General features: G+C 41.5%; 1 protein-coding gene across 2 annotated transcripts in view; it reads right to left on the bottom strand.

Moving 5' to 3' along the window:
• The window catches only part of INPP5E (inositol polyphosphate-5-phosphatase E), a 48,700-nt gene that overhangs the window by 1,802 nt on the left and 24,486 nt on the right, over positions 1–22,412 (bottom strand). For both annotated transcript variants that reach the window (XM_089684654.1, XM_089684655.1), the window contains 7 exons: positions 12,473–12,570; positions 11,150–11,274; positions 10,923–11,042; positions 9,936–10,043; positions 6,384–6,545; positions 5,917–6,032; positions 5,572–5,708 (listed from right to left, as the gene is read on the bottom strand). In XM_089684654.1, coding sequence (XP_089540780.1) covers positions 5,572–5,708; positions 5,917–6,032; positions 6,384–6,545; positions 9,936–10,043; positions 10,923–11,042; positions 11,150–11,274; positions 12,473–12,570 — 866 coding nt within the window. The remainder of the gene's footprint in view (positions 1–5,571; positions 5,709–5,916; positions 6,033–6,383; positions 6,546–9,935; positions 10,044–10,922; positions 11,043–11,149; positions 11,275–12,472; positions 12,571–22,412) is intronic.

Genomic DNA, 22,412 nt, shown 5'->3' on the forward strand with positions numbered 1-22,412 from the left:
ATCCTGCCATCTGGCAGTTCCTGGAAGAGTTTCTGGTCAGATGCCTTGGAAGATTCCATACAATAGCACTTACAGGTGGGGACTTATCTGTCCACATGAGAGAAGGATCCTATGGCTATTGGTCAGCAGAACATTTCTAAAGAACAAAAATTACCGCTCAGGTAAACGATCCACATTAAACCCAGGCAGGTGCACGCTCTGGCTCGCCACCACACGTATTGCAATCAAGAAGAAGGGTTAGCCGCACACCGGATGGTTGATGAAATATCACAATAGTTTATTGAATTCATAGGACATGAAAAGCACCAGGACAAGTACAGAACTGTTGACACGTTTCACGCGAACACATGGTTATGAACAGCACGTGATCGTATGAAACGCGTCAACAGTTCTGTACTTGTCCTGGTGCTTTTCATGTCCTATGGATTCAATAAACTACTGTGATATTTCATCAACCATCCCGTGTGCGGCTAACCCTTCTTCTTTATAGCAGAACATTTCTGCCAGAAGCAAATTGAGAGGATGTCCTTTTTTTTTTTATTATTATAAATATTTATTAATTTACTTCCAAATACAAATTACAAAACACCTGTTTCTATACAAAAAAACATCAAATGGAAATTTTTTATTAACATAACTTATCTATATCCCACTTCCCCTACCCTCCCTTTCCCTCCCCACTCAGTGTTTCCCTTCTCTAAAACCATTTCTGAAACTCAACTTTTTTTTAACTATGAGGGGTATACATCATCATCATATATTTCACTTTTTCTCTATATTCCTCCCATTTTTTCCACTTTATATTATACTTCTCCATCATATCCATATCCATATAATATAATCTTTCCGTCGCACAAATCTGATTTATTCTGATCAACCAATCTTCCTCTGTTGGCACCTCCCTTTTTTTCCCAGAACCTGGGTATAAGACTCTTAGCTGCGCTCAAGAAATATCCGATTCCTAAATCCTTCTAAGATTTCACTGAAAGCTTTGAGACATGGAGAAGACATAGCTCTGGATCCAAACTAATATCAATCTCAGTAATTTTTCTGATTAAGTATACAATTTTACTCCAAAACACCTGTATTTTTGAACACTCCCACCATACATGATATAACGTACCCACCTCTCCACATCCTCTCCAACACACTGGTGAAATCTCCCTGTTCAATTTGTGTTCCACATTTGGTGTGATGTGCCATCTTACTAAACACTTATAGCTCAACTCCACTTCCCGCATACTAATGTTTTCATGAATTATTCTAAGCATTTTCCTCAGCTGCTCCTCATCTATTTCCCTTCCCATATCTTTTTCCCACTTCTCTATATAAATTAGTTTTGTGCCTGTGTCTAAATTCGTTAATATTCTATAAATTTTTGCAACTGCGTGTCTCCCATCTCCCCGTGCCTCAAATAATTTTTCAAATGCATTCCACTCCTTTCTGGTTCTCACAGGTTTTGGGAGACTCCCAAAGAAATATTTCAGTTGATGATATCGAAGGTTGTCCATTCTGCTAAAAACTTCCCCTTTTTCTGCTTCAACTCCCTGTATGTTCCTATTTCCTCCCCCACCATTATGTCTCTCAATTGGGCATCCTCTTTTATGATCCATTTCCCTGTGATATCTTCCTTCCCTGGAGCAAAATAATCTGAATTCCTTAGTGGCATTAACTGTGAATTAAAAACCCATCCATTTTGTCTATGTAATATTTCCCAAATTTTTAAAACAATAAAAGTGTACACACTTGTGTTAACATCTAGTCCTCTATATTGTGCAGGTAACCATATAATCCTACTTAAATTTGTCCCACTCAGTGTATTTTCAATTCTGACCCAGCTTTTCCCTGGGTTATGGGTCCAGTCAAAAATTCTCGCAATTATCACCGCTTTATAATATCTCTTAAAATCTGGGAGTCCTAAACCACCTCTCTCTTTTGTTCTAGTCAGAATATCATAGCGTATTCTTGGCGCAAAGAGTTGCTTTATTTCAGAGAATAGGGCCCAGGGGATCCTGCCATCTGGCAGTTCCTGGAAGAGTTTCTGGTCAGATGCCTTGGAAGATTCCATACAATAGCACTTACAGGTGGGGACTTATCTGTCCACATGAGAGAAGGATCCTATGGCTATTGGTCAGCAGAACATTTCTAAAGAACAAAAATTACCGCTCAGGTAAACGATCCACATTAAACCCAGGCAGGTGCACGCTCTGGCTCGCCACCACACGTATTGCAATCAAGAAGAAGAGTTAGCCGCACACCGGATGGTTGATGAAATATCACAGTAGTTTATTGAATTCATAGGACATGAAAAGCACCAGGACAAGTACAGAACTGTTGACACGTTTCACGCGAACACATGGTTATGAACAAGCACGTGATCGTGTGAAACGCGTCAACAGTTCTGTACTTGTCCTGGTGCTTTTCATGTCCTATGGATTCAATAAACTACTGTGATATTTCATCAAGCATCCCGTGTGCGGCTAACCCTTCTTCTTTATAGCAGAACATTTCTGCCAGAAGCAAATTGAGAGGATGTCCTTTTGAGGGCAAGCGGTTGTTTAGACCATACTTGGATGCCAACAGTCTATTGTTTTTTTTGTTTTTTTTTATTAGCCAACTTGATATCATCGTCCTAGATCTGATGGCAGAGTTTCTATCTTATGGGGAATTATCAAACTTTCACATATATTACCAGAAGTCAGAGGCTCTAAGCTTAAATCTGTCAGTCCGGATGTTACAGAGACTCAAGCCTAACTTTTTCAAACACTACCCATCCATATTCTTCTCTCCTACCTTAAAGTGGTTGTAATCCCTTACATATACCCAGTGAAGGTGATATGCTGAGATTAAACAAATCCTACATTATACCTGTTTATCTGCAGTCTTCTCTACAGCCGTTCAAAGTACTGAATTAGTGCTTGTCTGCAAGTTCAAATAAAGAGGGGCGGAGAGCTGAAATTACACACTGCAAAGCTCACTGAGGAGAGCTGCGAGCTGATTGGAAGAAAGATCCCTCAAAATGCAAAGTGAGCAAACAGGAGAAAAATCTTAAATCACATCAATATTTGGAGACCACCCTTTGGCTTCAAACCAGCACGAATTCTTACATTTGCACAAAGTCAGGATTTGAGTCAGGTGAAGGATTAACCAAATATGCCATTAACCTCCCTGGCGGTATGATTATTTCAGATTTTTGGTGCTGAAAGCGGTACCATTATTTTGCATGGAAATATGTAGTTTTATATTGTAGGCCTGTAATATTTAGGAATAACTCACTGAAATCTGTCCGAACAAGGGAGTCTAGTAAACATCCCGGGTAGGATAAAACTTGAAACACGAAATCATAAATTATAATTTAATAAATATTCCTAAAAAATAATAATATAATAATAAATTTAATTCAATAATATAATCAAACCAAAAACACTGAAGTTTGAAATATAGCACCAAGTTCGCACATCACTGAGCAAAGTCGCAAAATCTTTTTCAGTGTCTGATGACGAATTTCCCCACAAATCACTCAATTCTGCAAGTAATTCTAATTTATTATCACTGTTCTCTAGCTGGTCTAAAACCGCTTTTGACCTAAAGAGACGCTTTTTGGACGCCATGGACATTTCTCAGTTTCCAGGTAGAAAGAACAGTAAAAATGCAGGCAGAGCACAGGACAAAGCACTAGGGACAAAATGTATGTGAAATGGTACAGTAATGTTTTACTATGTGATTTTTGTGAATGCCACTTTTTGTCATTTTCAAATTTCCCGCCGTTCCGTCCCCCGTACGTCCTGGCGCTCGCAGAGGATGGAACCCAGATGACAGATGCCGGAGACACTGCAGGAGGGACATTGCGGGAGCGCAGGACAAGGTAAGTGACCGAGGGATCGCGGAGCAGTGCCGCATGGTAAGCACGAGTTTAGCTCGGGAATACCCCCAGGGAGGTTAACCAATTATTTAATATGTAGGTTGAAACAGTCATTAACTGATACAGAAACAGCTGTAGGAGGCTTAAAACTGAGTAAGGAACAGCTAAACTCTGTTACTAAGGTGCAGTTGTGGAAGAGTTTCATATCACAGGTCATACACCATGACAAGACTGAGCACACAATGTAGTTATACTGCATCAGCAAGGTCTCCCCCAGGCAAAGATTTCAAAGCAGAATGGAGTTTCAAGATGTGCTGTTCAAGCTCTTTTGAAGAAGCACAAAAAAACTGCACCGCTGAGGACTATAAACGCAGTGACTGGTCAAAGGAACTTAATGCAGCAGATGAAAGACACATAATGCATACTTTCCTTCAACATCAGAAGATGTGCATCATCTATTTTCTGGAGAAGTCTGGCCAAATGTTGTCTTTATGGAAGAATTGTGGTCAAAACACCATACCTCCAATGTAGAAACAAGGCTAAGCAACTCAACTCTATATGAAAACAGGAACTGGGGTGCAGAAAAATGGCAGGAGGTACACTGGACTGATGAGTCAAAATTTGAAATATTTGGCTGCAGCAGGAGACAGTTTGTTCACTGGAAGGCTGGAGAGCAGTACAATGAGTGTCTGCAGGCAACATTGAAGCATAGTGGAGGTTCCTTGCAAGTTTGGGGCTGCATTTCCACAAATGGAGTTGGAGATTTGGTCAGGATCAATGGTGTCCTCAATGCTGATAAATACAGGCAGATACTTATCCATCATGACATACAATCAGGGAGGTATGCAATTGGCTCCAAATGTATTCTGCAGCAGGACAAAGATCCCAAACATACAGCCAATGTCATTAACAACTATCTTCAGTATAAAGAAGAACAAGGAGACATGAAAATGACGGTTTGGCCCCCACAGAGCCCTGATCTCAACATCATGGAGTCTGTCTGGGATTACATGAAGAGACAGAGAGATTTGAGGCAGCCTACATTCACAGAAGATCTGTGGTTAGTTCTCCAAGATGTCTGGAACAAACTACCTGCTGAATTCCTTCAAAAACTGTGTGCAAGATTACCTAGAATTGATGCGGTTTTGAAGGCAATGGGTGGTCATACCAAATATTGATCTGATTTGGATATCTCTTCTGTTAATTTACTTTGTTTTTATCAATTAACAAAATCAGTAAATAAAAACAAACTATTAAACACTTCTATTTCTGAAAGTTCTCAATTTATAGCATTTTTGCACAGATATATATTTCACATTTATAAATGCCATACACATAGTATACATAATAGTTACTTTCTGCTTTGGGAGGACCCTGGATTCCAGTCTTGCTGTGAGCAGAACCTCAACTGCTCTGCAAGGGGAGAACAATCCCCAATTTTGCACACTGAGCAGCCCAATGCCAGAGCCTTGGCGACTTGTAGACGGGCTGGCATTTGACAATTCCAGTGATCTTAACTAATACAGGTTAGCATGCTTGACAGATTTACTTAAAAGAGGATACAAGCCAAGTCAGTTGCACTTGTAATGAGGTGGTAATGGGTCTGTAGGAAATCTGCAAGTTTGTCACTTGTCACTCTGCTCTTGTCAGCCTAAAATTAAGTTATCTGCTCTTCGTGGACAATTTCAGCACAATTCATCAAAACGTACTTATCTCTTCCAGGTCTTATCCGCACTTCAAATAACCCAAACACAGGCCGATGGTCTGATGTTTTCACCAGCGGGCAGGAGGCATATTTCAGGACTTTGATATCTCCTTTTTGGCGACTCTTGTAGACAATCCTGTCCTATGATGACAAATATAAAATAGCAGCACTGATGTTAGCTCAGATGCCCATACACAAGTAAAAACTATAATCTTAACATGGTATCGCTGAGCTACTATGAACCTCTAGATATCAGAAGGATGCAATACTGGGGGTGGCCACAGACACAGTGTGACTCCTAATATTGTTAAGGCACAGCAGGCACAAATATAGTCTGAGATGTTCTTACTGTATATGAAGGCGTTCTCTGCTTCGACGTTGTGTCATATTGGTCACAGCCAATGTCAAACTTGTACGTAGGAAGAAACTCAATTGTTGATTCTTGAAACCCTTTAAATATGGAGCCTGTAGATTTATAAAAAAAAAAACATAATGAAACAAACACACTAATGTAGTAATATTTTAGTCATCTGAAATCCATTTGTTCTCACTACCAACTGTACCAGCTGAAAGATGTGCAAATAAACTGCAGCTCAAGGATGAGCTTGTGTGATCTAATCAACTGCCAAGTTGAAGTTCATTAAAGGAAACTTTCATTAAGGGGCCCTGCTTGGAAAAAAAACACAAATGAATAGGCACCAAGACTAGATGGCGCAGGTATCAGAAAGTGAAGCAAATGCTTCTTTAGGTGCCCCAAAGATGGTGATGTATGAGGAAGTTCAAGGTTTATACACAAGCTCTGTTTCCATATCTTACCACCGTTCATGACCTTGATGAGCTGGTCGTACTGCAGCAGCTGGGACATGTCCTTCACTAGATTGTGTTGTAGAATAGAGTTCACGCCATTCCGATCCTTGTTTAACCGGAAGTTGAAGTCACCAAACCAGAAGACTTCGTCAAATCGTGTAGTGGCATCCACTTGTGGGCCGAGCAAAGAAGAAAAAAAAAAAAAAAAAAAAAAAGAAGAACAGGGTGGCTGCATTGCTTAGACTGGATCATCATTAACAGTAAATACAGGCATTTATTATCCGGATATCTACTCTGTGATAAATAAAAAGCAAAGACCTACAAAAAGAAATGGGTCTACCCTTGCCATCGGGTATAACTGGCAGCATAAAAACTCATCAAAATATTTGCTACGAAGGAGGAATGGTGGATGGAGGTGGGAGATAGAGGTCTAGTATCTGAATACACACTGCTTAAAGTAGTTTTAAAGTCTAAGCATTTTTTTTTTACCTTAATGGGTTCTCTGCATTAAGGTAAAAAACACCCCACTACCTATCCGACCCACCCCCATCCCTAAACACTTATCCAACTCCTCCCACCGATCCTGTCTGCGGCACTGCTCCTTTCACTTCCTGAATTCACAAGAGACACAGAGAGCAGCGGGAGCCATAGGCATCAGTCAAACTCCTGTGAGGAGGGAGAGGGGGGTTTGGCTTGTTAGCACTGTGCATCTATGGATGCACACAGCTCGGTTCTGGTGCATGTGCAAAGGTGCCCTCTTAGCAGCTGGCTTGCTAAGGGGGCGCTTGTAGGAAGAAGTCACAGACAGTGCCAGTGGGAAACTGTGCAATGAGCGAAGAGCAGTCATTTTTCTCCTGTTATGCAGAGCAGGAAAAAAGAAATAAATATATATATTGTAGATTGCTTCTACAAACATTTGTGAAAGAATGGGTTGCTCTGAAGAGCTCAGTGAATTCAAGTGTGGTACAGTGATAGGTTGCCACCGGTGCAAAAAGTCCATCCGTGAAATTTCTGCTACTAAATATTCCACAGTCAGCTGTTAGTGGTATTATACCAAAGTGGAAGCAACTGGGAGACTTCCAAACTTCATGTGGCCTTCAGATTAGCACAACATTGCGTAGAGAGCTTCATGGAATGGGTTTCCATGGCCGAGCAACTGCATCCAAGCCTTACATCACCAAGTGCAATGCAAAGCGTTGGATGGAGTGGTGTAAAGCATGCCACCACTTGACTCTAGTGCAAACGTGTTCTCTGGAGTGACGAATCACTTCTCTCAGTCTGGCAATCCGATGGACGTATTGGGTTGCCGGGAGAATTATACCTGCCTGACTGCACTGTGCCAAGTGTAAAGTTTGGTGGAGGGGGGATTATGGTGTGTGGTTGTTTTTTTAGGGGTTGGGTTTGGCCCCTTAGTTCCAGTGAGGGGAACCTGATGCTCACTGTTGTGCTAATCTGAAGGCCACACGAAGTTTGGAGGTCTTTAGCTATTGACTCTGCAGACAGTTGGAGACTTCTGCGCACCGGCATGTGGTGACCCGCTTTGTCATTTTACGTGGCAGCCTGCATGCCTAGGTGATTGATTTTAAACACCTATGGCCATGAAGGTGATTGGAACACCTGAATCCAATGATTTGGAGGGCTCGCCCAATACTTTTGGCAATATAGTGTGTGTGTGTATATATATATATATATATATATATATATATATATATATATATATTTTTTTTAAATATAGCCTTTAGTATTACTTTTATCATCCTGTGTCGATTGGCCTTGAGCTTGTGTTCAGTGGCATTAGTTTCAGACCACTGTGAAATCATTCAGAAATTTACGACAAGTATAAAACAACTGATTTCATTCCGAATTGATTCAAGTTTTTGCATTCTCAGAGAGGTATAGAGTTGTATTGAGATGCATCATAAAAATGGGGCAACACGATTACTGAAATTTTTTTTTTTTAAATGGGGCAACACAGCACAGACACTACACAGGCTGTGTTTCCTATGCCAGCCTTTCTCAACCAGGGTGCCTTGAGGTTTCTTCAGGGGAGCCTTGGCAAAATGTCTAAAAATTGCCCAAAACTTGTATAAAAGCCAGCAGGTGGATCAAGCCTGCCTTTTAGTTACCACAAAGCCACAGGTTTTCATTGTGCACCATTACGACCTTCTAGCTGCTGGCGTCCTGACAACCAATTACATCATCAGTTGATAAGGAGGATGTCGGTTGTCTGCACAGCATCCAGGTTTGACCCTCCCCTGCCCCTCTCCATCAGTGCTGGGGTCACATTAGCTCAGTGATGGAGAAAAACTGAGGGAGAAGAGAAACCATGGAATACTAGTCAGTACCAGTGTGCAAAAGTGTATTTGCTTTGGAAGAATAAATCCCCTCTAACGTTGGGTGTCCTACATGTGTGGATGTTGCTGCGTTATATAAAACTATTAGAATAGTTTTTCACATTTTAAAATGGGGTGACTCAAGACTGTCCATAATTTTAAAGGGTGCCTTGACTGAAAAAGGGTTGAGAAAACTAATAAAAGCATTATCACTCCTTTATATATACTCATACTACACACACACACACACACACACACACACACACACACACACACACACACACATATATATATATATATAGATATATATATATAGATATAGATATATATATATATAGATACATACACACACATATACAGAGGATGAAAAGATAAATAGAATGGAAAAATGCTAACCATTTAAAAAACAGATTTCATGTGTAATATTAGCACTATTTCTAAACACAGTTAAAGGTTTATGCACAAATCCATAATTTAGCTGCAATAATGGTACTTTTTTGTACTTAAGTACTTGTAAGTGTTACTAAACACACAACAGTAAAATCAGTCTGTATTTGCAGTAAAGCATGCTTGTTATACTCACTGTGGAACCTAAGGGGTTAATCCTCTGCATTGTGTAAAAATGCTGTTTGATCCTGACTTCTCTGATCCTACCCTTCTTATCTCCTGATAAGACATATGGTGTGGAGACACACTGCACATGTTCAGTTGTTGTGTATTGCTAGAGAGGTTTTATTTTCTTGGGAGAATGCATGTGATCAGCACAAAGCCAATCAGCACTGTCCAGACAGAGGACAGGGGTTCTGTATCCTCCTAGAGCAGAATTAAAACTCCTACAAGCTTTAACCAGTGCTCTGCTCAACACTGATAGAAGTCACAAGACTGCTCTAACTGCTGATGAGAAAATTGCATTTCTATGTTCTTTATACTATGGGAAACCAGATATAGTGAATGCAGGGTCCTGGGTTTAATAACAATTTCAATAAAAATGTAAAGAAAGAAGCAGTAAGGAAGCTGCAGGCTAATGTGGAGTCCCATGTTGCCAACGACAAAAGTTTCAGGCCATAATCTGTAGCACTGAAGGTGACAATCACACTGAAGCTGTTCTATTTACACTACTGTTTAGGAAAAAAAAGAAGAATCCTACTGGTTGCTATGTGAGACACTGACAACTTTTTTCCCCTCTACTGCTGACTTTTAGTCTCCCTGTGTCCAACTTGATACTCACAGGGATCAGAACGGAATGGGTTTGTATCAGGGACACTGCGAGGTAGTGTAAGACCCTCAACAATCTTCTTATAGTCCTGAATCCTTTCATTCACCTTTCCATCTCCAGCTGCAAATCAGAAGTGTGAGAGAGATTCAGTAAGTAATTGATGATCAACAACAAAAATCAGGCAGAGTTTTGTAAATACAGCAGATCCAGCACATAGATAACAGGACCCCAATTTACAAAAACTGAGTGAAGCCTGAAATTGCCAATGGAGAAAGTACACTGTGGAGTTTAAGATGTCAGTGCAGAAATGCACAATAGAAAATCCCCTCAGACCCCAATCTTGCTCACCCCCAAATGACACAATTAAAACTTTTTATATCAAGTTTGGTCCTACACTAATCTGTGCAAATACGGACTTCTAGCTTCAGAGTCAGAACTAGTGGGGTTTATTTACTAAAGCTGGAGAGTCCAAAATCAGACTCCCTTCTGCATAGAAACCAATCAGCTTCCAGGTTTCATTGCCAAAGCTTCATTGAACAAGCTGAGGTTAGAAGCTGATTGGTTTCTATGCAGAAGGGAGTCTGATTTTGGACTCTCCAGCTTTAGTAAATAAACCCCAGTATGTCCAGTTATGCATACCTCTATACTATTCAAAGAGGCACATGGAATTCCAGGGCCAGGGGCCCTCCTGAACCTCAACATTGGACTTAGAAATCTATATGTGCACTGTATGCAAATTATCTTTCACCATTTAGACATTCCCTGCTTTAGCTTATTTTTGTACCATTAAATACTTTGTACTTTTTACATCACAATTTTAAATAATGTGAGAAAGAAAAAGAGCAGGGACGTATGGTGTGGGTCACATCTGGGCTCATTCAAGATGTGTGATGTAACCCAACCAGCTAATCATTTACCAGTTTAACAAAGCCAGACTGATATAGGAATGAAAGATTACTGCTGATATACAATACTTTACTGCCCAGTTATCAGTCTTACATGTAAAATGGGAAGTGATGAAAAGGAAGGAGGTTCCGAAGAAAGTGAAGGACACAGCCAAAGCACCTTTGGTCTTGATCTGGGATACAATGCGTGTGGTCACTGTGGAAGACTCCACCTCTAAGGAAACAATGATGCAAGAGTAACCAAATCAGTAGAGAATGGTATAATTTGCAATAATGCCCCAATAACTGGTTTGCATGCTGCGAAAATCACATTTATCATACCTGAACAGAACCAGATGAGGTCCCTGCGAATAAAGATGGAGAGATAGAGGACGCCATGGGCAGACGAGTGCAATAGGACATAATGCGGTCCCAGAGTTTCCTGAAGCCGGACTTCCCACTCCCTCCTGTAAACATAGAGAAGGTTTACCTACCCTTTCAATCAAGGATGCAGCGAGAATGAATTCCGGAATCTTCTGCACACAGTTTGAATCATTCATAAAATAGGCTAACTGTAAATTATTATTTTTTTTTAATACACGAGTCATACATGTCTGCATATCGGCTGTACCCTGTCAGAGCTAAAATGTTCCCTGAGGTCTGATTTCTAACCTATCAACTTCCTGGTGGTAAATACACATGCTGCCATCAGTATCCTAATTGTTCATAGCAGTGTAGAATAGTAGTGCCTCTCAGGAGAAAGGTAAGCAGTTACAAGGTTTTGTCATTTGATATTGCTATGTGCACTCAGGAGCTGGGGAACAATGTGTTATCCAAAAGACAACTAAAAGAGAAGCACTAATGAAAATAAAAGTGCAGCACAACATAAGCAATTCTACCCTCCCTAAAACAGCATAGAAGATCAATTAGTGCAAACAATATACATAACCAAAGTCCAAAATGTGAACATCCAATTGAATCTCCATGACACATGTGCCTCTACAAGTAACTTAGCTGTGTTCACTTCTTCCTTACACAATCACTGCACCTCCACCACACCAGGTGAAAAACCTGCTCACCTTCTAGATATCATTGGAAGTTCATCTCGTTCAAAATAAAGCACCCCTTCTGGTCCCCAAATCCACTTCTGGTCCAGGCGATATCCCTCTTCTCCTCAGCTTATGCTCAGGGATTGATGGATGTGTATAACAGGTTATAAAAAGGCCAGAATATAGTGCTCTCCGTTTAGGACTGTATTTCATCCCTATAGTTAAACTCACACTTGCATAATTCTCATGTACAATCAGCATAAAACTCCAATGATCCAATTGCTCACCACTCCGCTAGCAAGATGGCAGCAAACTATCATGGCAGAGATCGGCTCCTCCTCCCTAGATGCATTACGCCCACATAATGGGCTTCTTCAGTAGGCGGGTGAGTCGATAATGCCAAGCCTTAGTCTACAACTGATCCACATGGGGATGTCAAGAAGGGCGGAAATTCACTAACAAGTGTTCAGCTTGCAATACAGTATTAGTTTTATTTATTTTATTCACTGTGATTTGTATTGATATATATTTGTATACGTAGTTGTGCTAATTACAAATTTGGGGTAAAAGAGGAGCACGTTTCAGACATCAGCTGGCAGTTTTCAGGTTCACCTACCTGTCTGGGCTTCCTTCCTGAATCCCGATAACGTATATATCCTGAGCAAAATCGTCGTCAGGTGGCAGCAAGAAATCGTCCAGGCTCTCTGGGAACTCCTGCACGACACAAGCCAAAAGTGCCATAATAAATCAAGTGAGACAATTAAATGACTTCCACTAGTCCAACAGTTTCATATATATATATATATATACACACACACAGTATCTCACAGTGCACCCCTCACATTTTTGTAAATCTTTTATTCTATCTTTTCATGTGACAACACTGAAGAAATGACACTTTGCTACAATGTAAAGTAGTGAGTGCACAGCTTGTATAACAGTGTAAATTTGCTGTCCCCTCAAAATAACTCAACACACAGCCATTAATGTCTAAACCGCTGGCCACAAAAGTGAGTACACCCCTAAATGAAACAGTCCAAATTGGGCCCAATTAGCCATTTTCTCTCCCCGGTGTCATGTGTCTCCTTATGCAGGCCATAGACGGGGAGAAAAACGGCCGAATTTTCTTTTAAAAAACGAAAAATCGGTCGTTCAAGCGGCCGACATTACCAACAATGGTAAAAAAAAAAAAAATCAGCCGATTTTCATCCCGTCTACAGCCGGCAAAAAGTGTCCCTGCAGAGAGCTCCGCTATTTCTTTGACAGTTCTTTCACATTTATAGCGGTTGCAACAATGTATCTATTCGTATCCATTTAGGATACAGATGTTTTTATTCGGAAACAAATAGATACATTGTTGCAACCGCTGTAAATGTCAAGGAACTGTCAAAGAAATAGCGGAGCTCTCTGCAGGGACACTTTTTGCCGTACTGGAATTCCTCTTATTTTTCATCCTTCTTCTTCATCATCATCATCCTCCTCTTCATCATCATCATCCTCTTCTTCTTCATCATCTTCTTCATCATCATCCTCTTCTTCATCATCATCATCCTCTTCTTCATCATCATCCTCTTCTTCATCATCATCCTCTTCTTCATCATCATCCTCTTCTTCATCGTCATCCTCTTCTTCTTCGTCATCCTCTTCTTCATCATCATCCTCTTCTTCTTCTTCATCATCATCCTCTTCTTCTTCATCATCCTCCTCCTCTTCTTCTTCATCATCATCCTCTTCTTCTTCTTCATCATCATCACCCTCATCTTCTTCATCATCCTCTTCTTCATCATCATCATCCTCTTCTTCTTCATCATCATCATCCTCTTCTTTTTGTCTTCCTCTTGCAGGTCACTGCTCATGCGCAGATTTTTTATCGGTTAAAAAATCGGCCGATTTGCCCATCATTGCCGCGAAAATCGGCCGATCGGCAAAATCGGCCGATTTTTTTTCCAACTTTACCGATAAAAAAAAATCTGCCAAAATACCAAAAAACGGCCGAACAAATAGCCCACTAACGATCCGAAAATCGGCCAATTTTATTTTCGGACGAAAAATCGGCCGATTTTCGACCCATCTATGGCCTGCATTAGTGTTACAAGGTCTGAGGTGTGAATGGGGAGCAGGTTTGTTAAATTTGGTGTTATCGCTCTCACTCTCATACTGGTCACTGGAAGTTCAACATGGCACCTTCTGGCAAAGAACTCTCTGAGGATCTGAAAAAAAGAATTGTTGCTCTGCATAAAGATGGCCTAGGCTAGAAGAAGATTGCCAAGACCCTGAAACTGAGATGCAGCACGGTGGCCAAGACCATACAGCGGTTTAACAGGACAGGTTCCACTCAGAACAGGCCTCACCATGGTCCACCAAAGATGTTGAGTGCACGTGCTCAGTGTCATATCCAGATGTTGTCTTTGGGAAATAGACATATGAGTGCTTCCAGCATTGCTGCAGAGGTTGAAGGGGTGGGGGGTCAGCCTATCAGTGCTCAGACCATACACCGCACACTGCATCAAATTGGTCTGCATGGTTGTCATCCCAGAAGGAAGATTCTTCTAAAGATGGTGCACAAGAAAGCCCGCAAACAGTTTGCTGAAGACAAGCAGACTAAGGACATAGATTACTGGAACCATGTCCTGTGGTCTGATGAGACCAAGATGAACTTATTTGGTTCAGATGGTGTCATGCGAGTGTTGCGGCAAGCTGGTGAGGAGTACAAAGACAAGTGTGTCTTGTCTACATGCCAACATGTACTGTGACATACTGAAGCAGAGCATGATCCTCTTCCTTCGGAGACTGGGCCGCAGGGCAGTATTCCAACATGATAACGACCCCAAACACATCTCCAAGATGACCACTGCCTTGCTAAAGAAGCTGAGGGTAAAGGTGATGGACTGGCTAAGCATGTCTCCAGACCTAAACCCTATTGAGAATCTGTGGGGTATCATCAAACGGAAGGTGGAGGAGTGCAAATTCTCCAACATCCACCAGCTCCGTGATGTCGTCATGTAGGAGTGGAAGAGGACTGCAGTGGCAACCTGTGAAGCTCTGGTGAACTCCATGCCTGAGAGGATTAAGGCAGTGCTGGAAAATAATGGTGGTCACACAAAATATTGACACTTTGGGCCCAATTTGGACATTGTCACTTAGGTGTGTACTCACTTTTGTTGCCAGCAGTTTAGACATTAATGGCTGTGTGTTGAGTTATTTTGAGGGGACAGTAAATTTACACTGTTATACAAGCTGTACACTCACTACTTTACATTGTAGCAAAGTGTCATTTCTTCACTGTTGTCACATGAAAAGAGAGAATAAAATATTTACAAAAATGTGAGGGGTGTACTGACTTCTGTGAGATACTGTATATATATATATATATATATATACATATACATATATACACACACACACACACACACACATATACACACTGGATTCAGGTGTTCCAATCACCTCCATGGTCACAGGTGTATATAATCAAGCATCTAGGCATACAGACTGCTTCTGCAAACATTTGTGAAAGAATGAGTCACTCTCAGGAGCTCAGTAAATTCAAATGTGGTTCAGTGATAGGTTGTGACCTGTGCAATAAATCCATCTGTAAAATTTCCTTGCTAATAAATATTCCACGGTCAGCTGTTAGTGGAAGCAACTGGGAACTACAGCAACTCAGCCACAAAGTGGTAGACCACGTAAAATGACAGAACGGGGTCAGCACATGCTGAAGAGCACAGTGTGCAGATGTTGCTTACTGTCTGCAGAGTCAATAGCTAAAGACCTCCAAACTTCGTGTGGCCTTCAGATTAGCACAACATTGCGCAGAGAGCTTCATGGAATGGGTTTCCATGGCTGAGCAGCTGCATCCAAGCCTTACATCACCAAGTGCATTGCAAAGCATCAGATGCAGTGGTGTAAAGCACGCCACCACTGGACTCTAGAGCAGTGGAGATGTGTTCTCTGGAGTGACAAATCATGCTTCTCTGTCAATCTGATGGACGTGTCTGGACTTGGAGGTTGCCAAGGGAACGGTACTTACCTGACTGCAATGTTCCAAGTGTAAAGTTTGCTTAACGGGGGATTATGGTGTGTGGTTGCTTTTCAGGGGTTGGGCTTGGCCCCTTAGTTCCAGTGAAAGGAACTCTTAAGGTATCAGCATAGTAAGACATTTTGGACAATTTCATGTTCCCAACTTTGTGGGAACAGTTTGGGGATGGCCCCTTCCTGTTCCAACATGACTGTGCACTGGTGCACAAAGCAAGGTCCAAAAAGACATGGATGAGCTTGTTTGGGGTGGAGGAACTTGACTGGCCTGCACAGAGTCCTGACCTCAACCCAATAGAACACCTTTGGGATGAATTTGAGCAGAGTCCTTCTTGTCTGATATCAGTATCTGACCTCATAAACGAGCTTCTGTAAGAATGGTCAAACATTCCCATAGACACACTCCTAAACCTTGTGGACAGCCTTCTCAGAAGAACTGAAGCTGTTATAGCTGCAAAGGGTGGGCCAACTCCATATTGAACACGTGTGCGTGTGCGTTTGTGTTTTTTACAGGACATAAATAATGAGTCTTGGACCTGATTATCAGCCATGCTTGCTTATTCACAGTGCAGTAAAGCAGATGAAACTGTACAAATTTGATTTTATATTCATTCCACTATCACAGCAAAACAGGCCTGGACTTTTGGCATCTGCCCATAAAAACAGAGATTTGGGACCTGACACAGGTAACTTGACTGTGCAAACTTTGGGATCGTGGTCCTCTTCACTACTGAGTCATCAACAGCAACACATATGTAGGCAGTGACGTCAGACTATTTAACCTGCCTAATTGTTGGATCCTTGTCTAGCAAGACTGAGCAGGGCACGCTGAAAGGTTACAATACTGAACAGTGATAAATAATATAGCACCACATTATTATATACTGTATTAGTTTATGGAATGAGAGATACAAGGTTTGATGCAAAACAGGAATGTCAGCGGCACTGATAAGACAATTAAAGTTATTTTTAAATTGAATACCGTACCAAAAAATGTACATTACTAACTACTTAAAAAGCACAAATCATGCATCTATAGTGCGTATGTAAAACCAGACTTGGCTTTTACAAATATCACACGGCTGATAAACTAGAACTGGCCTATGACCTGAGGACAGTTGCCGATGAGGGCATAGAGATGGATGCAGGTGAAGGATTAGCACAGGAAGCTGAAGCAGAGACAACTGTCACAAGCACTGCCAGTTCTGGGATCTGCAGTGCCTTCAGGGACTAAACTCTCCAAGCCGGAAAAGAAAGTATTTTTACTTCCCCCAGAGAATGATTTGCAGATAAATTTAGCACTGCCAGTTAATGAATGGAAAAAAAAGCTTCCACACGATGTCAAGGAGGATTGCTACATCTTAGGATCTGAGGCTGAACTCCAAACACCTAAATACACAGGTGAAATGTATAAATGTGACCTGTTTGTAATTCTGTTCAGCCAGCATTTTGATTCACAGTGCATAGCCCAGCCTGTTCAATGGACTCTCTCTCACATTTTTGTAAATATTTTATATCTTTTCATGTGACAACACTACAATGTAAAGTAGTGAGTGTACAGCTTGTATAACAGTGTAAATTTGCTATCCCCTCAAAATAACTCAACACACAGCTATTAATGTGTAAATTGCTGCCAACAAAAGTGAGTACACCCCTAAGTGAAAATGTCCAAATTGGGCCCAAAGTGTCAATATTTTGTGTGGCCATCATTATTTTCCAGCACTGCCTTAACCCTCTTCTTAGGCATGTTGTTCACCAGAGCTTCACAGGTTGCCACTGGAGTCCTCTTCTACACCTCCATGACGACATCACGGAGCTAGTGGATGTTAGAGGCCTTGCGCTCCTCCACCTTCTGTTTCAGGGTGCCCCACAGATGCCCAATAGGGTTTAGGTCTGGAGACATGCTGTGCTTCAGTATGTCACAGTACATGTTGGCATTCATGGTTCCCTCAATGAACTGTAGCTCCCCAGTGCCGGCAGCACTAATGTAGCCCCAGACCATGACACTCCCACCACCATGCTTGACTGTAGGCAAGACACATTTGTCTTTGTACTCCTCACCTGGTTGCCACCACACATGCTTGACACCATCTGAACCAAATCAGTTTATCTTGGTCTCATCAGACCACAGGACATGGTTCCAGTAATCTATGTCCTTAGTCTGCTTGTCTTCAGCAAACTGTTTGCAGGTTTTCTTGTGCACCATCTTTAGAAGAGGCTTCCTTCTGGGACGACAGCCATGCAGACCAATGTGATGCAGTGTGCGGTGTATGGTCTGAGCACTGACAGGCTGACCCCCCTCCCAACCCTTCATCCTCTGCAGCAATGCTGGCAGCACTCATACATCTATTTCCGAAAGACAACCTCTGAATATGATGCTGAGCACGTGCACTCAACATCTTTGGTCAACCATGGTGAGGCCTTTTCTGAGTGGAACCTGTCCTGTTAAACCGCTGTATGGTCTTGGCCACTGTGCTGCATCTCAGTTTTAGGGTCTTGGCAATCTTCTTATAGCCTAGGCCATCTTTATGTAGAGCAACAATTCTTTTTTTCAGATCCTGAGTTCTTTGCCATGAGGTGCCATGTTGAACTTCCAGTGACCAGTATGAGAGAGTAAGAGCGATAACACCAAAATTTAACACACCTGCTCCCCATTCACACCTGAGAACCTTGTAACACTAACGAGACACATGATATTGGGGAGGGGAAATGGCTAATTGGGCCCAATTTGGACTTTTTCACTTAGGGTGTACTCACTTTTGTGGCCAGCGGTTTAGACATTAATGGCTGTGTGTTGAGTTCTTTTGAGGGGACAGCAAATTTACACTGTTATACAAGCTGTACACTCACTACTTTACATTGTAGCAAAGTGTCATTTCTTCAGTGTTGTCACATGAAAAGATATAATAAAATAGTTACAAAAATGTGAGGGGTGTGCTCACTTCTGTGAGATACTGCGTATGTAATATATATATATATATATATATATATATATATATATATACACACATACACAGTTAGGTCCATATATATTTGGACACAGGCACAATTTTAGTTTTTTTTCAGGTATTGACCAAAACATATTCAAGCTATAGTTATGTAATGGATATGGACTGAAATTGCACACTCAGGTTTAATTTTAGGGTATGTACATCCAAATGGGAGGAACAGTTTAGGAATTACAGCTCTTAAGGTTAGCCAACCCTCCTTTTTCAAGGGACCAAAGGTAATTGGACAATTGAATCAAAATCTGTTTCATGGCCAGGTGTGGGCTACTCCATTATTTCTTCATAAATTAAGCAAATAAAAGGTCTGGCATTGATTCTAAGTGTGGTATTTGCATTTGGAATCTATTACTGTGAACCTACATCATGCGTTCAAAGGAGCTGTCCATGCAAGTGAAACAGGCCATTGTAAGGCTTAAAAAATGAAACAAATCCATCAGAGAGATAACAGCAACATAAGGAGTGGCCAAATCAACAGTTTGGTACATTCTGAAGAAAGAACACACTGGTGAGCTCAGCAACATAAAAATGCATGGACGTTCATGAAAGACAACAGTGGTGGATGATCGCAGGATCCTCTCTATTGGAAAGAAAAACCCATTCACAACATTCAGACAAGTGAAGGACTCTCTCCAGGAGGTGGGCGTATCATTGTCAAAGTCTACACTCAAGAGAAGACTTCACGAGAGCAAATACAGAGGGTTCAGCACAAGGTGCAAACCATTCATAAACCTGAAGAATAGAAAAGCCAGATTAGACTTTGCCAAAAAATATCTAAAAAATCCAGACCAGTTCTGGAAAAACATTCTTTGGACGGATGAAACTAAAATGAATCTGTACCAGAATAATGGGAAGAAAAAAGTGTGGAGAAGTCTTGAAACAGCTCATGGTCCAAAGCAGACAACATCATCTGTAAAACATGGTGGAGGCAGTGTGATGGCATGGGCATGCATGGCTTCCAGTGGCACTGGGTCATTAGTGTTTATTGATGATGTGACCGAAGCAGCCGGGTGAATTCTGCAGTGTTTACAGATATACTGTCAGCTCAGATTCAGCCAAATGCAGCAGAGTTGATTGGACGGTGCTTCACAGAACAGATGGACAATGATCTAAAACACACTGCAAAAGCAACCCAAAAGCTTTTGAAGGAAAAGAAGTGGAATATTCTGCAATGGCCGAGTCAATCACCTGATCTCAACCCAATTGTGCATGCATTTCACTTGCTGAAGGAAAAACTAAAGGTAGAAAGACCCACAAACAAAAAACAACTGAAGACAGCTGCAGTTAGAGCCTGGCAAAGCATCAGAAAGGAGGAAACCCAGTCTTTGGTAATGTCCATGGGTTCCAGACTTCAGGCAGTCATTGCCAGTAAAGGATTCTCAACAAAATATTAAAAATGAATATTTTATTTATGAATATATTCAATTGTCCAATTACTTTTGGTCCCTTGAAAAGGGGGGATGGCTGCTCTTAAGAGCTGTAATTCCTAAACCCTTCCTCCAGTTTGGATGTACATACATTCAAATTAAACCTGAGAGTGTGCACTTTCAGCCCATATCCATTATATAACTATAGCTTGAATATGTTTTGGTAAATACCTGAAAAAATCTAAAATTGCGCCTGTGTCCATATATATGGACCTAACTGTATATATACACATACATACATAGTTAGTGTGTGTGTATATATATATACATACATACACACACACACACATACATAGTGTGTATCTATATATACACACACACCGCTCAAAAAAATGTAACACTTTTTAATCAGAGTATAGCATAAAGTAAATTAAACTCCTGGGACATTGACCTGGTCAGTTAGGTAGCAGAGGGAGTTCTTAATCAGTTTCTGCTGCTTTGGTGTTAATGAAATTAACAACAGGTGCACTAGATGGGCAGCAATGAGACAGCCCCCAAAACAGGAAAGGTTTGACAGGTGGAGGCTACAGACAATTTTTTCCCTACTCATCTTTTCTGACTATTTTTCCCTAGTTTTGCATTTAGCTAGGGTCACTGTCACTACTGGTAGCATGAGGTGATACCTGGACCCTATAGAAGTTGCACAGGCATTCCAACTCCTCCAGGATGACACATCAATATATGCCATTGCCAGAAGGTTTTCTGTGTCTCCCAGCACAGTGTCAAGATCATGGAGGAGATTCCAGGAGACAGGCAGTTACTCTAGGAGAGATGGACAGGGCCGTAGAAGGTCCTTAACCCATCAGCAGGACTGGTATCTGCTCCTCTGTGCAAGGAGGAACAGGATGAGCACTGCCAGGGCCCTACAAAATGACCTCCAGCAGGTGACTGGTGTGAATGTCTCTGACCAAACAATCAGAAACAGACTCCATGAGGGTGGCCTAAGGGCCCAACGTCCTCTAGTGGGCCCTGTGCTCACTGCCTGGCACCAGAGAGCTCGATTGGCATTTGCCATTGAACACCAGAATTGGCAGGTCCACCACGGGCACCGTTCTTTCCACAGATGAGAGCAGGTTCACCCTGAGCACATGTGACAGGCGTGAAAGGGTCTGGAGAAGCCGTGGAGAACATTATGCTGCCTGTAACATCATTCAGAATGACCGTTTTGGTGGTGGGTCAGTGATGGTCTGGGCAGGCATATCCATGGAGGGATGCACAGACCTCTACAGGCTAGAAAATGGCACCCTGACTGCAATTAGGTATCAGGATGAAATGCTTGGAACCATTGTCAGACCCTACGCTGGTGCAGTGGATCCTGGGTTCCTCCTGGTGCACGACAATGCCTGGCCTCGAGTGACAAGAGTATGCAGGCAGTTCCTGGAGGATGAAGAAATTGATACAATTGAATGACCCCCATGCTCGCCTGACCCAAATCCAATAGAACACCTCTGGGATATCATGCTTAGGTCCATCTGACACAGCCAGGTTGCACCTCAGACTGTCCAGGAGCTCAGTGATGCCCTGGTCCAGATCTAGGAGGAAATACCCCAGGACACCATCCGTCTCATTAGGAGCATGCCCTGACATTGTCAGGCATGCATACAAGCACGTGGGGCCATACAAACTACTGAGTACCATTTTGAGTTGCTGCAATTAAATTTCAGAAAAATGGACTAGCCTGCTGCATCACTTTTTCACTTTGATTTTCAGGGTGTCTTTGAATTCAGTCCTCTGTAGGTTGATCATTTTCATTTCAATCAAACAATGGGGCATCCTTACGTTCCTAACACATTACCTTACCCAGTCCATATCAGTATAGATATCCAGCATGGTAATATATATAATCTCCACTCAGACACACTTATTTATTATGTGCAAGTGAACAATAATTGTAAGTGGTTGTTCAGCCTTGTACATTTAGTACAACAGGGGTAATAGTAAGTAGTGCCTAAACTTACATATTCAAGTGGAACTTCCCTCTCTCAATCAACATTATCCATTTTTATCCTTATGCTGATAGCATTTGTAAAAGAAAAGGAAAAAGAGTAACATATTTACTTCTTTTTTTTTTTTTTTTAGCATTTCTTTA

This window comes from Staurois parvus, unplaced genomic scaffold (genome assembly GCF_062004578.1).
Source record: "Staurois parvus isolate SC_StPar_1 unplaced genomic scaffold, SC_StPar_1.0 ptg000352l, whole genome shotgun sequence".
Lineage (NCBI taxonomy): Eukaryota > Metazoa > Chordata > Amphibia > Anura > Ranidae > Staurois > Staurois parvus.